Here is a 12,369-nt window from a genome sequence, read left to right on the forward strand (position 1 = left end):
TCAGGCCTGTGATTGTCCTGAGAATAGGAACTTCAAAGCCTCCAGGAATGCTGGGGACTGTAATCTCTCTTGAAAGTAAATCAGGAAACAGATGCAAATGTAGAGAAGACATAGTTGCTGGAAGCAGTTTTACTGTGACATGCTTCAGAGAAAGACTACAAGTCCCAAGAACCCTTGAGGTTTTGTACTTGTTAGTCCCAAAGCAGCAGCAAAGTGAGTCCAGTGTCTAGCTTTGCATTTCTGATTGCATGGATATGAAATTGTGGGAAAGGCCAGGCTTTCTGACCTGTTTGGTTGCCTTTCCATGCACGTTTTTGCATACACAGTATATTATTGCACTAACTTACAGGGAACAGGTGATATTTTATAGTACAGATGCCCCCTGACTTACACAATTGTCCCGTTCCAGAAAGCCTTGCATAACTCAAATTTTGCGTAAATCAGAAACGCATAACCCGTACATTACACAAAAATTTCCGCAACTCGAAAATCCTATTTCTGGCTTATGGAACTTTTTCCGTAAGTGTGAATTTGCGTAACTTTGGTCTTGCATAACCCGGGGAGCATCTGTACTCTTTTTTGTAACGTGCAATGGTAGTATCGTATGAAATATAAGTACGCTGTTTTCAGTGTTTTACGATAAAGTTTTTTGAAAAATAGTTGTTAATTGCTCAAACCTACAACAACAACAAAATCCATGTAATAGCATTCTACACTTGTCGCATAGATTTTTTACTTTTACACAGATTTCTAAATACTTTACAGATTACTTGTCTTTCATAGATTTAAAATGTATGTACATAATGAAAGTATATACATCTTCTCTTACATCTAATTCAACATTGAGTAATTATTGAACAGATATAATCATAACCAAATAGCTATTGAGCTTTTGAGAGGAAGCATAGTCTCTTCATTAAGGGACAGGATTGCGTGGTCAAGGGATCTGGATTCTGTTCCTGACCATTCTGTAGTCAGGGGCAAGTTTCTTTAAATGGACACTATCAACTTAAAAATAAAGTATCATAAATAAACACTTGGCTTTACTTATGTTACTGATAACAGCTGAGATTATTAAATGTGAAATAATTTTACAAATTCAAACCTGATGCACATTACTTATTTTAAAAAAATTCTCTCAGTTTAGCAAATGAAAATCAAGGAAATCAATTGCATTTTTGTTTTCTTTATAGGCAGTTTCACTGTTAGTTCTTAGTTTCAGGTTTGAGTATCAAACCCTGGGAGAAATACTGGATGGAAAATAACCATTTGAATTGGATTTTAAAACTATTGAAAAGTACCTGATTGTGGACAGTGTTCAGCTGGTTGGTAAAGGTCGTGGTCAGGCAATAGATTTTGCCCATACTTAAAATGATAGTGTCCATTTAACCTCTCTATGCCTCAGTTTCCCCAGCTGTAGCAGTGAAATAAGAATAGTACTTATCTACCTCACAAGGACTGTGCTGTAGTAGGGCAGCCATGTTTCATATACAATATATTGCACTGTCGGTATATTGCTGCATTCTGAGGATGAAAAATATTTTTCAATACTTCCACTGCCATATAGTATATATGTGTGTGTATTTAATAAGTAGGGGTTTTTTGGTAGTGTGGAAGAATTCTGGGGGAGAGAATTTAAACATTCCCCCACTGTTGGCTGTCCGTCTGGGACAACCTCAAGGCCCGATCATGCAAGGTGTTGAGCATTCTAGCCCTGATTCTGCAAAACCCTTAAGCCATATAACTTCAAAAGGACTACTCATATGCTTAAAGTTAAGCACATGCTTAAGTGCCATGCTGGAGTGGAGCCAATGTGTTGAGTATCTTGCAGGATTGAGCTCAAATGACCAACTTTTTTTAAAGTGCTGAGCAAGATCTCAGATATCTCATTGACCACACACAGCAAAATCTTCCTCCTAAGAGGGAAAGACTTTGAAAACTGCCTTAAAAAGAATCCCAAATGAGCCAAGACTAGCCGGCCCTTCTCCCCACCTCACCATTCTCTGTCATGTTACAAAAGAAGACCTGCTATTTCTTGGTTTGATTTTTCTTCCCCTCCTGTCTGACTGATGACAGCTTTGGTTGCTGACTATGACTTATGCTGCAGGACTGAGGCTGGATGGGACCCTCAAGAATCCTAAGCCAAAGCCATCTTCTATTGACTGCCAGCTAGTTCCCTTTCATTACAAACAGTGTGAACCTGGGCTGTGGGGAGAAGGGGACATTCAAACACTAATTAATCTAGCAAGTGCCAAGCACGGCCTGATCACTTGTCTCGGCCATCAAAGAAATGCTGACCTGAAGCTAGGCTTCTATAGCTGACTGTTAACTATGCTCACTGGGGTTTTTTCCCCTCTCTTTCTCACCCTCTCATCCCTTTTTCTAAACAGTGTCAAGTCCTGTTTCCAGAACATGGAGATTTGCAAGCGGCGGGTGAATATGTATGACACAGTAAACCAGAGCAAGACACCATTCATCACCCATGTGGCCCCGAGCACATCAACCAACCTGACCATGACCTTTAACAACCAGCTGAACAGTGTCCACAACCAGGTATGCGAATTGGCAGCAGCTGGGGCCCGAAAGCTAGAGAGCCCTAGAAACGAGAGCAGACCTAGTGCTCCTCTCAGCACACACCCGATAAAATGGTTACTTTCTACCTTGTGACTAGAACATGCCACCTTCCTCCTTGAGTCCTTTCTAGTAGCATGGTATTTGATACAGGAGAACTAATTCCATGGCACTTGTGGACTGTGAAATATTCTTAGTCTATCCTGTTGGAAGATGATTCACCCTGCCTCCCTGGAAAGTTGGTATGAAAAAAAAAATCTGGTGATATCCCTTTATGCAACAAGTAGGATTGCGCTCAGTGATAATCAGGCAGACACGGTGATTTATTCATATTACTGCTGAAGTAAAACTAAATCCTCGTATCACAGACACAATACTCTGCAGCATCAGCAAAATGAAGTGCTCTCACTTCTTGTCTTATCATTTGGTGGTGGTATTTCTCCTTGTGTATTATTTGTCTTTACAGTAGTGCCTGCAGGCCCTCATTGTGATGGGGACCCCGTTGTGCTAGGCACTGTATGTACACACAATGAGATACAGTCCCGACCCCGAAGGGCTTGCAGTCGAAGTTAATAGATTCAGGTTTACTGTCTACACTTTGATCTCCTGTATCATCATAGGAGAGTTTTTAAAGATTTTAAAAGAGGGTGCATGTGCACGAGAGTGGGGCCATCATATGATCTTGATATGTACAGTGTTGGTGTATTTTAAACAAACAGTAGCTTAAATTGTTTCCCTTGGAATTGTGTTATAGTAACTAAAGGGAAGGGGGAGGTATTCATGGATAGGACAGTAAAAGACTGAAGCGTGGTGAGGCTGTCATCATTAGGGTTTTGTAGAGCTCTTTGGTGTGGGAGCCACCTTGTTTTGATGTTATAACAAGAAGATTTAAGAGTGATGAATATAACTGTAGCATGAGGGACTGGTGCCACAGGAACAGAAGCTCCAAAAGAATCTATCCAGGTTTGCAAAGTGATCCCATGTATCTTAGAAATCTAGATTTCATGCTGGCTCAGTTTTTTGTCACTTATGTGAGAAAAGGCCTCTTTACATTATTCATAAAGCAGTGGGCACCACAATTGTACACAATGATGGGTCATTAGTGTGTCATGGTTAAATGTGGTGGGTTGTCAGTTTAAAAATACAGATATCCTTGCTTGCTTTGGAAGCCAGACTGGAGAGTAAAACTGCTTACAAACTCCCCAAATTCCTGCTGCTTAACCTCTCCCAAGCACTAATTGGCACCATTTACTATAACCAGACACCATCATCACTACTGGAAGGGCCAGACTCTGTCACCTTTACTCACACTGAGTAGTTCCTTACTCCACCAAAAGTTCCTTCCAATGAGACTGTTAGCACTGCTTAGCTTGAATATGGGTGGAAGAATCTGTCTCTGTGTGTCAGACAGTAGCATAGATTTGGGTGAGGCTCTGCCAGTATCAGGAAGTTCCAAGATTCTTACTGTAAGTCAAAAGCCAAACCTATGAGCCATTTCTCCTATTTCATCTCCCATCCCTAGGTTAGGTTTCCAATCATCTAACACCTGTTGGGGTTTTTTTTTGTTGTTGTTGTTTTTTGAAGTGGGGAGAGAGAAGAGCTGCCTTGGGTTCTCTTAGCTAAAGAAATGTGTACTTGTGATGGGAGGAAATATTGTGTGGGAATTTCCAAATTCTCCTAAAGGGTTTGTGTTGGGGGCAGAACTGATCTTGCCAGGTTTCCCACAGGAAGTGCCAGAAGCATTTACAGAGCAGCTTGACTTTGTGTGACCAATTCCTTTTGAGCCCGTTTCTCTTCCTGTCTCCTCCCTATTCTCCCAAATCAAACCCATCCTCAGGAGACGTGCTCCATTCTGGAGACTCCTTGGACAACAAACTGGGATGTGGGGTGGTTGGAAGCAGCTCCAGTTGATAGAAGGCCTCACTGATCATGCTCAGTGTGCGCCTTTTGCCCATGTCACCCACCCTTACCTCTGTGCTCCTCAGTTTCCTGTTTTGCTCCTCCTTTATTTTTTGTTTGCTGTTTTATTTAGATTCATTTATTTTTAGATTTGCTTCTTCCAACATACCATCTCCCTCATTTTTTTTTTGTTTTGTTTTGTTTTTTGTTTAATTCCCATCATTCCTTTAGGCCACCAACCTGGCTCCCACCTCCACCAGTGCCACTATTTCCTTAGCCAACCCTGAAGTCTCCATACTAAACTACCAATCTGCACTCTACCAGCCTTCAGCAGCATCCATGGCCGCAATGGCCCAGCGGAGCATGCCCCTGCAGACAGGAACGGCGCAGATCTGTGCCCGGCCTGACCCCTTCCAGCAAGCCCTCATTGTATGCCCTCCAGGTTTCCAAGGTAAGAAACAGGCCTTCCCCCTTGCAACCAGCCCTTCTGCTGTTTGATTGGGTTCTCATTTGAAAACTCTCTCCAGTAAATCTTTCTGAAGGAAGAAAATCGGGAAGTGAGGAGAACCTCTGGAGCAGTTGGGTTGCAGCTGATGACTCTGGGGGTGGAGGGAGGGAGGTGTGATTGTGATGCTCGTTGTTGATTGCTCTGATCAGAGTATTTTGAAGAACCTCCACCTAGTTTTGGCAAACATGACAAGAGTGGAATATTTTACTGACCAATCCCGAGGTTGTTCAGTGATCCAGCTTCCACAGAGTGACTCAGCAGGTTAATGAGCTGGAGAATAAGATGTCCAGCCTGGAAATTTGCCCCAGTGGCCAGTCATCAGTACAACTGCATCACTGCAACTAGTATAGACAGGCATAGCTGGTGTTTGCCCCAGTGGACAATACTCCTGCTTGAAACCAGGGTAAGCTGCACTGGGGCACATAGCAGCTTTCCCTGTCTATGATAGGGGCTGCTCCTGCATAGTTACACCAATAGCTATATCAGAGGCAAATCCCCAGGCTAGACAAAACCTGAGATTTGGTCCTGGTAGGTCAGGATCTATCAACAATAATCCTTGGCAATACTCTAACCCCTTTTATACCAGGATCTTGCACTGTAACTTTCACACCAGTTGAAGCCTAGAGTGCCCCAAAGTAGACAGGGCATTACTGACACCATTGCTTTGGAATGTGTTGACTAATGTGTTCTGATGATATGCCTTTAAATCCTAGTCAAGTCTAGAGTTACAAAGTGAGTCGCTGCAGAGTGGAGTGTAGAACCCTGTATTCTTGATTCCCAATCTTCCACTTTCGTCAGCAGGCAGCACTCTCACCCTGGAGTGTATTTTCCTAGCCATCTATGGTGGTTGTCTCTAGCCAGATTGGAGAATAACAGGCTTAATTCGAAAACAAACCATTAACTTCTGCCTTCTTGTAGAATTGCCTTCAGATGTAGGTTATGTTATGATGTCTCTGTTAAGTTTAAGACATTCTAAAAGCATCCACAAGGTTTAAAGAGGGGTAATCTCCTGGTGTCCTTGGAAATGTCTTGTCTTCAGCCTCGTGTGTGTCATGTCTGCCAAAAGCTGATAGATCTCCTTGGGCTGGGGTGTAATAAATTTGGCTGGATGTAATAAGTGGGAATTGAGGGCCTGATTTTTCGGAGGTGCTGAGCACCTGCAGTTCCCATTGACTTCAGTTAGAGTCGTGGCAGTAGAACAACCTTTGAAAATCAGGCCCCTCTTCTGGGCGGTGCTGATGATGATTAACTTTGTCCCTCTCTTTTCATGGAACAGGGTTACAAGCCTCCCCTTCAAAGCATGCTGGGTATTCTGTACGGATGGAGAATGCTGTTCCCATTGTCACTCAGGCTCCTGGGGCCCAGCCTCTTCAGATCCAGCCAGGTCTCCTCGCACAGGTAATTTCCTTAGTCTGGGTAAATGGACTGAGCAAGTACAGGTGACACTTGAATAGTCTTATGTAGAGCAAGTCTTTTTCGTTTATTTTAACTACGTGGAGTGGGAGAAAGGATGAAGGTTTTTTTTCCCAGTCCCTCTGTGCCTCAGTTTTAGAGTGGGACACCCAAGTGAGCATCTCCAACTTTCCATGGAGCATCTGTCTTTCCTCAATTTCCCTTTCATCTCGCAGGCCAATTTTAATTTCTGAAAGACTCTAACAATATAACAGTTACCAGCTTCATTCTCTTTCTCAATCCTCCTCTTCACAAGGCCTGATGCAACTCCAATTGAAATCAATGGGAGATGGCAATGGGAGTTGTCAGGCCGATGGTGAGAATTAATCATTAATACTTTTCTGAATCCTTCTAAGCTCTTGGCCCTATGGCATCTTGTGGCAACGAGTTCCACTGGTAAAAATATTTTGCTTATTTTAGTTTTAAATTTGTTTCCTTTCAGTTTTATTGAATGTTGCTTTGTTCTTGAGTAGTGGGAAAGGGTGAATAGGCAGAAGGGAGGGCCAGGGCAGCTGAGTCAGTGAATCTCTGAAGCAGCCTCTATTGGCACAGTTCTTGAGGGGACCCTAGTGGGAGATGCAACTTATACCTCCTTGTGCCAGCTTCAGTGAATCTGGCCAACTTTTGCTTTTTTAAATGGTCTGAGACTTATTTGTTCCGTTGGTATGAGGAATGTCTTTGATGGAGAACAAATATACTTAACGTAAGGCACATAGAGCATCACAATACCTCCTGGAAAAGGTGGTCCAGAGGTAAAGTACATGCCTATTGTGTACTCATTCATGCCAGAATGTTCATTTGCATTCAGATCTCAACAGACTTTAAAATCATGCCCGAGCATTGGATTCCCTGGGTTACATGTGCCATCAAGTGTTGTTGTGATTACTTTCCTTTGCCAGCTGCCAACTGAGCTTATCTGGTGAAGACAGAACTAAACACAACCTAAAGCCTGTGTGTTTTTCACTAGCTATGTGCCCCGCCCATTGCCAATAAAAGAGTCTTTGTTACAGAGCTGCCTCTTGGCTAAGTCTGCCGCAAAATGGAATCCATCTTTGCTGATGACTGTCATAACCTTCAGCATGGCAAGGCCAGGCCTTGTATCCCATTCAGTACAAAGCAGGTATCTGAGAAGCAGAGCAGTGGAAACGAAAAGGACAGATTTTCAAAGTTAGGAGCAGGAAGATGTGCAAACTGAAATTAGGTGCATGCAATTGCATTTGCACAAATGCCTGCCCCCGCAAGAACCTTTCCTTGACGCAGTGACAGTCTCCAGCAGTGGGGAACTGCCAGGCCCTTTCCCCACTGCCTCCCACCTGCTAGAGCCTTTCATAGCTGCAGGGAGCTACGCACCATAGTGACAAGTGTGAACACAGCCTGCCTTCACTGCAGCATGTAGCACATGCAATTGTGGTTGCACAAATGCCTCCCCCTGCCAGAACCTTTCATGGTAGTGGGGAACTGCTAGATCCTTTTCTTGCTGCCTCTCCACTGCCAGAAGCCATTCACAGCTGCAGAGAGCTACACACTGCTGTGACAAGTGTGAATGCAGCCTGCTTTCACTGCAGCATGTAGCTACACATGTACTGCCTGTATTCTACATGCTGCTGTGAGTGTGGACAATGCATACATCTGGGAGCAGCCATTGGTGCTCATCCCCTCTTTCAATATACCCCAGCACTGGTAGTGGCTGAGAGCCAAAATTGGACCCTTCACCACTTATTCTCTATATACTTTCAAATCCAGGAAACAGGGCCCTGCAAATGACTGCAAGTCCCTCACCCTGAGGCCCTTGGATAAGCTCTGCCATCACGTCTGGTGATGGATAGGGGTGTATTTTGTATATTGTCTCTGTAAGCTGGTTCTTGCAGAAATAAAAAGTTAGACTAAACCACTGACTACAATCTGCAAAGTGGGTGGTGAAAATAACCCTTACACCCTACCTTACCAGGTCCATTTTCACCCACATGAGCAAGTATACCTGCTTGCAGCGGGGAGACAGGTGAAAGGATGCTTTAATTCCAGTCTTTAACAGTTTGACAGCTTCACATTTTAAAGGGGCAGGGCACCATGTATTTCAAGGGTGTCTTTGTCCAGCCTGAGACTGATGTTGTCACACACTGAATGAAAAGCCTGATCCAGTGCTTGTCCCTTCCTTCCCTTCTCCCTCAGGAGTGTTCTGCATCCCTGCATTTTCTCACTTTCACTCCTTCTCAACAGCACTCCTAGGCGGGAAACCCTACTCGACTGCCACCAGCCCCTTCCAAGTAAATAGGCCACCTCCATTCGTGCTACGCTCTGATGCAGCTGAAAGGGCTCACTTCCACTTTCCTCATCTGGCCCTAGGATCGAGACATCAGGGGCCAAAGTATGCTCTGTTACACCCGGGCAGTCTTACTCGAAGCAGTGGACATGGCAGCACTGTCCCAATGGACCAGCCCAAGCAATCTTTTCCTGCTGAGGAAATGATTCTGTGGTCCTTACCTGATACATAGAGAGTTTGTGCCTAGGCCCTGACACTGAATCTAGATTCATGCACTAAAAGAGGCAGAGATCTGAACAAATCCAGGCTATCTCCCCAAGCAGGGAGGAAGTGGCTTTAGCATGTAAACTCCGGTAATCTCTGGCAGGGGAGCAGCAACAGTTTAGTTACCTTTTTTAAACCAAAGCTGTAAAAACAAAAATGTCCCCACCCCCTCATCCACCTGCCTGCCAGTGCTAGTCCTTTGTCATAGCAGAGTGTTGTGAACAGCTCTTCAGGGCCCTGTGACTGGGTACCCTTTCCAGCCCTGGTTCTGCAGCCCACCATAGCAGCCCTTTCATCTGACTCAGCAAGGCAGAGAATTCTAAGACAATCAACATTTGGAGCTGGGCTGAAAAGCGTGTTTTTGGTGTGGTTTTGGTGTGGGTGGAGAGATGTTTAGGATTTTTGTATTAATCAATCTCTGAATCTGGCTTAGGAAGGATCAGGGTGAAATACCTTCTAGCAGAGACTCTATTTATAGGGTAGCCCCCTCAGTGCTGTGTAGCCATACAATGTGGACCCAGCACAGTGGCACCGATATGACCCTAGAGAGGCATGTTGCTGATGCCCTTGAATTTCATGGCTCAGTTTCTGAGCACGCACGCTCTATAGGCCAGCACTCGAGAGATTAAGCTGCCCTGCTCTCACGTTGGTGGCATCTGAATATGACCAGGTTGTAAAAGATTATATAATTCCTAAATTGAGTCATCAGAGCAAGATGACCCTGGGAAATATCTGTAATAGTGTGCCTGGACTGATTCATATTGCAGGGATGTGATTGTTGAGCTTGCAGGGGAGAGAGTCTAGCTCTGGCACTAAAGGGTACCAGTTTAGAAAATACCAGGGAGGGTACAGAGAGGACAAATGTAATTCACAGACTTGTTTGCTAGACTGAAATACTCCTATCTTCTGTTCAGATGGAGTGGATTTTGGTGTTAAGCAGTGTCTGTCATGCTGCAGCCATTCCCAAAGCAGTGACGTGGGACACTGTGCCGGGCAGTGGCTAGGGCATGGGTATGCAAGTGCTAGTCCACATGTGCTGAAGTTGAAACGGAAGCTGATTTTCAGTGGCACTCACACTGCCCAGGTCCTGGCCACTGGTCTGGGGGGCTCTGCATTTTAATTTAATTTTAAATGAAGCTTCTTAAACGTTTTAAAAACCTTATTTACTTTATATACAACAATAGTTTAGTTATATTATAGACTTATAGAAAGAGATCCTCTAAAAACATTAAAATGTATTACTGGAATGCGAAATCTTAAATTCGAGTGAGTAAATGAAGACTCGGCACATCACTTCTGAAAGGTTGCCGACCCCTGTGCTAGGGGCAAGCCCACAAGCCACTTGACCTGATTCTGCCTTCAGACACATCCGTGCAACTCCCACATTGAAATTGGTGGGAGATCTGCGTATATATTTGAGGGCAGAATCTAACCCATTATGCTTTAAATACAGCTTTGGACACTAAGGCTGGATTTTCAAAGGAGCCCAACAGAGAATTAGAATAGGATAGTCTAATAGTATAGAATGGAAGGGAATTTCTGTGGGATTTGGGCATCTAATTCCCCTAAGGCTCCTTTAAAAATCCCAGTAAAAAAATGGCTGATTAAGAGGAGGAGTCTGAGGTAGGAAAAATGGCAGGGATTGGTTCACTTGCAGCTCACCTTTAGATTCTCCTCTGAAGTGCTGATCAGAAATCGAGATAGAAGGAGGCAGCACGGAAGAAGAAAACAGCACAATCAGCTGCCCAGTAAGTGCCCCACATGGAAGACCTCCAGCCTCCCGCTATGGAACTTGTCTCCTTGGGTACTGGATGGCTTAGCTATTTGGTAATGGGCAGAGGAACATTTTTATCCCTGTTCCTGTCTTGAATTCAGCCCAAGTAAGTAATCTCTGAAAGTTTGTTCCTGCTGGGAGCTGTTAAATGATCTATGTGAAATGGGATAACGGTCTCAGTCCAGTTCCCAGCAGTCAAATATTCATGTCGCAGAAACCATCATCCCAATAGACATCAGCTGCCAGCCTTTAGAGGCCTCAACAAAGAAGTTGAGGAAGGAAGGTTTCAAAGACATCCCTTGGGGTGATGGCTCCAGGTCCGGCTGGAGGGAACGCTGGAGGGTCAGGGTGGGGGAAGCTTGTAGTGGCACTGCCTGTGCTACACAGTACCTGTTGTGTGGCTAACCAGAGGAGTTTGCTCCCCAGGGAGGTCAGTCCAAAACTAAATTCACTTGATATTTTGTAAAGGTTATTCCAGGAGGTAAGAAGTGATTTTGTCTGTTTGCAAACCCTTGCCCCTATCACTTCATCTGCCATTTGTTCTCACTTGGTGCCCAGTAGGTCTTGATTTGAAAATATAGGGTTGTTCGGACAGGGCAGGCTCATAATGGACTGAAAAGCCCCATTCATGTAGGGATAGGTGATTAAAGAATAAGACTGATAGGGCTCCAAGGCTCTGGTATACTGTGCACCACTGGGTAAGGCTGTTCTCCGTAAAAGTGCTTGTGACTCGTGTGCAGCTTTAAGAAGGAAGGATGAACATTAAAGGAGGCACAGGCAGAAACTATTAGGTTTTACAAATAAATGATATTCCTTTTATGCGCTATAAATCCACTTTTGTATGTTAATGACTAGCACTAGTGATAATGGCCAATTTCCTCTGCTTATAGAAAGCAGCCCTTCATGAATACCAAGCAGCTACCACTGTCACCTCTGTTCATCAGCCATAGGAATTCCGTGATTATCAATAAAAATTGAAATTAGAAATAAATTTGGAACAGGAAGACAATTACACAAAGAAGCTATTGTGTGCTGTAATCTCACTGAGATCTCACAAACTAAGCAGGGTTGGACTGGGCCACTGTGGATACATCTACACTGCAGTCAGGGCCGGTGCAACCATTTAGGTGACCTAGGCGGTCACCTAGGGTGCTGGGATTTGGGGGGTGCCATTTTCTTCGGCAGCGACTGCGGCGGCTCGAACTTCAGCCACCCTAATCGCCGCCAGCATTTAAGCGGAGGGAGCTGGGGCAGGGGATCGCGGGGAGGGCCGCCTGCAGCAAGTAAAGGGGGGGGCGGCGTGCAGGGGAACTCCCCGCCCCAGCTCACCCCTGCCTCGCCTCCTCCCCAAGCACACCATTGCTGTTTCACTTCTCCCACCTCCCAGGCTTGTGGCACCTAATCTGATTGGGGGATGGGGAGCTGCTGCAGGGGGGAGGCCTCAAGGTGGAGGGAAGGAGCTGCCGTGGGGGGCGGGGCGGGCAGGGGCACCTCAGGACAGGGGCACGAGGGCACAAGGTGGAAGTTTCGCCTAGGGCGTGAAACATCCTTGCACCGGCCCTGACTGCAGTTAAACACTGCAGCTGCTCTGTGTCAGATAACTTGGGCTCATGGGACTGTAAAATTGCTGTGTAGATATTT

General features: G+C 44.9%; 1 protein-coding gene across 2 annotated transcripts in view; it reads left to right on the plus strand.

Moving 5' to 3' along the window:
• HIPK2 (homeodomain interacting protein kinase 2) overlaps window positions 1-12,369 on the plus strand; it is a 195,432-nt gene that overhangs the window by 148,871 nt on the left and 34,192 nt on the right. The window contains exons 7-9 of one of the 2 annotated variants that reach the window (XM_032781963.2): window positions 2,391-2,553; window positions 4,702-4,921; window positions 6,255-6,376. In XM_032781963.2, the coding sequence (XP_032637854.1) occupies window positions 2,391-2,553; window positions 4,702-4,921; window positions 6,255-6,376 (505 nt within the window). The remainder of the gene's footprint in view (window positions 1-2,390; window positions 2,554-4,701; window positions 4,922-6,254; window positions 6,377-12,369) is intronic. The other variant, XM_032781964.2, reaches the window with a different exon arrangement.

The sequence above is a fragment of the Chelonoidis abingdonii genome, chromosome 1 (genome assembly GCF_003597395.2).
Source record: "Chelonoidis abingdonii isolate Lonesome George chromosome 1, CheloAbing_2.0, whole genome shotgun sequence".
In the NCBI taxonomy this organism is placed as follows: domain Eukaryota; kingdom Metazoa; phylum Chordata; order Testudines; family Testudinidae; genus Chelonoidis; species Chelonoidis abingdonii.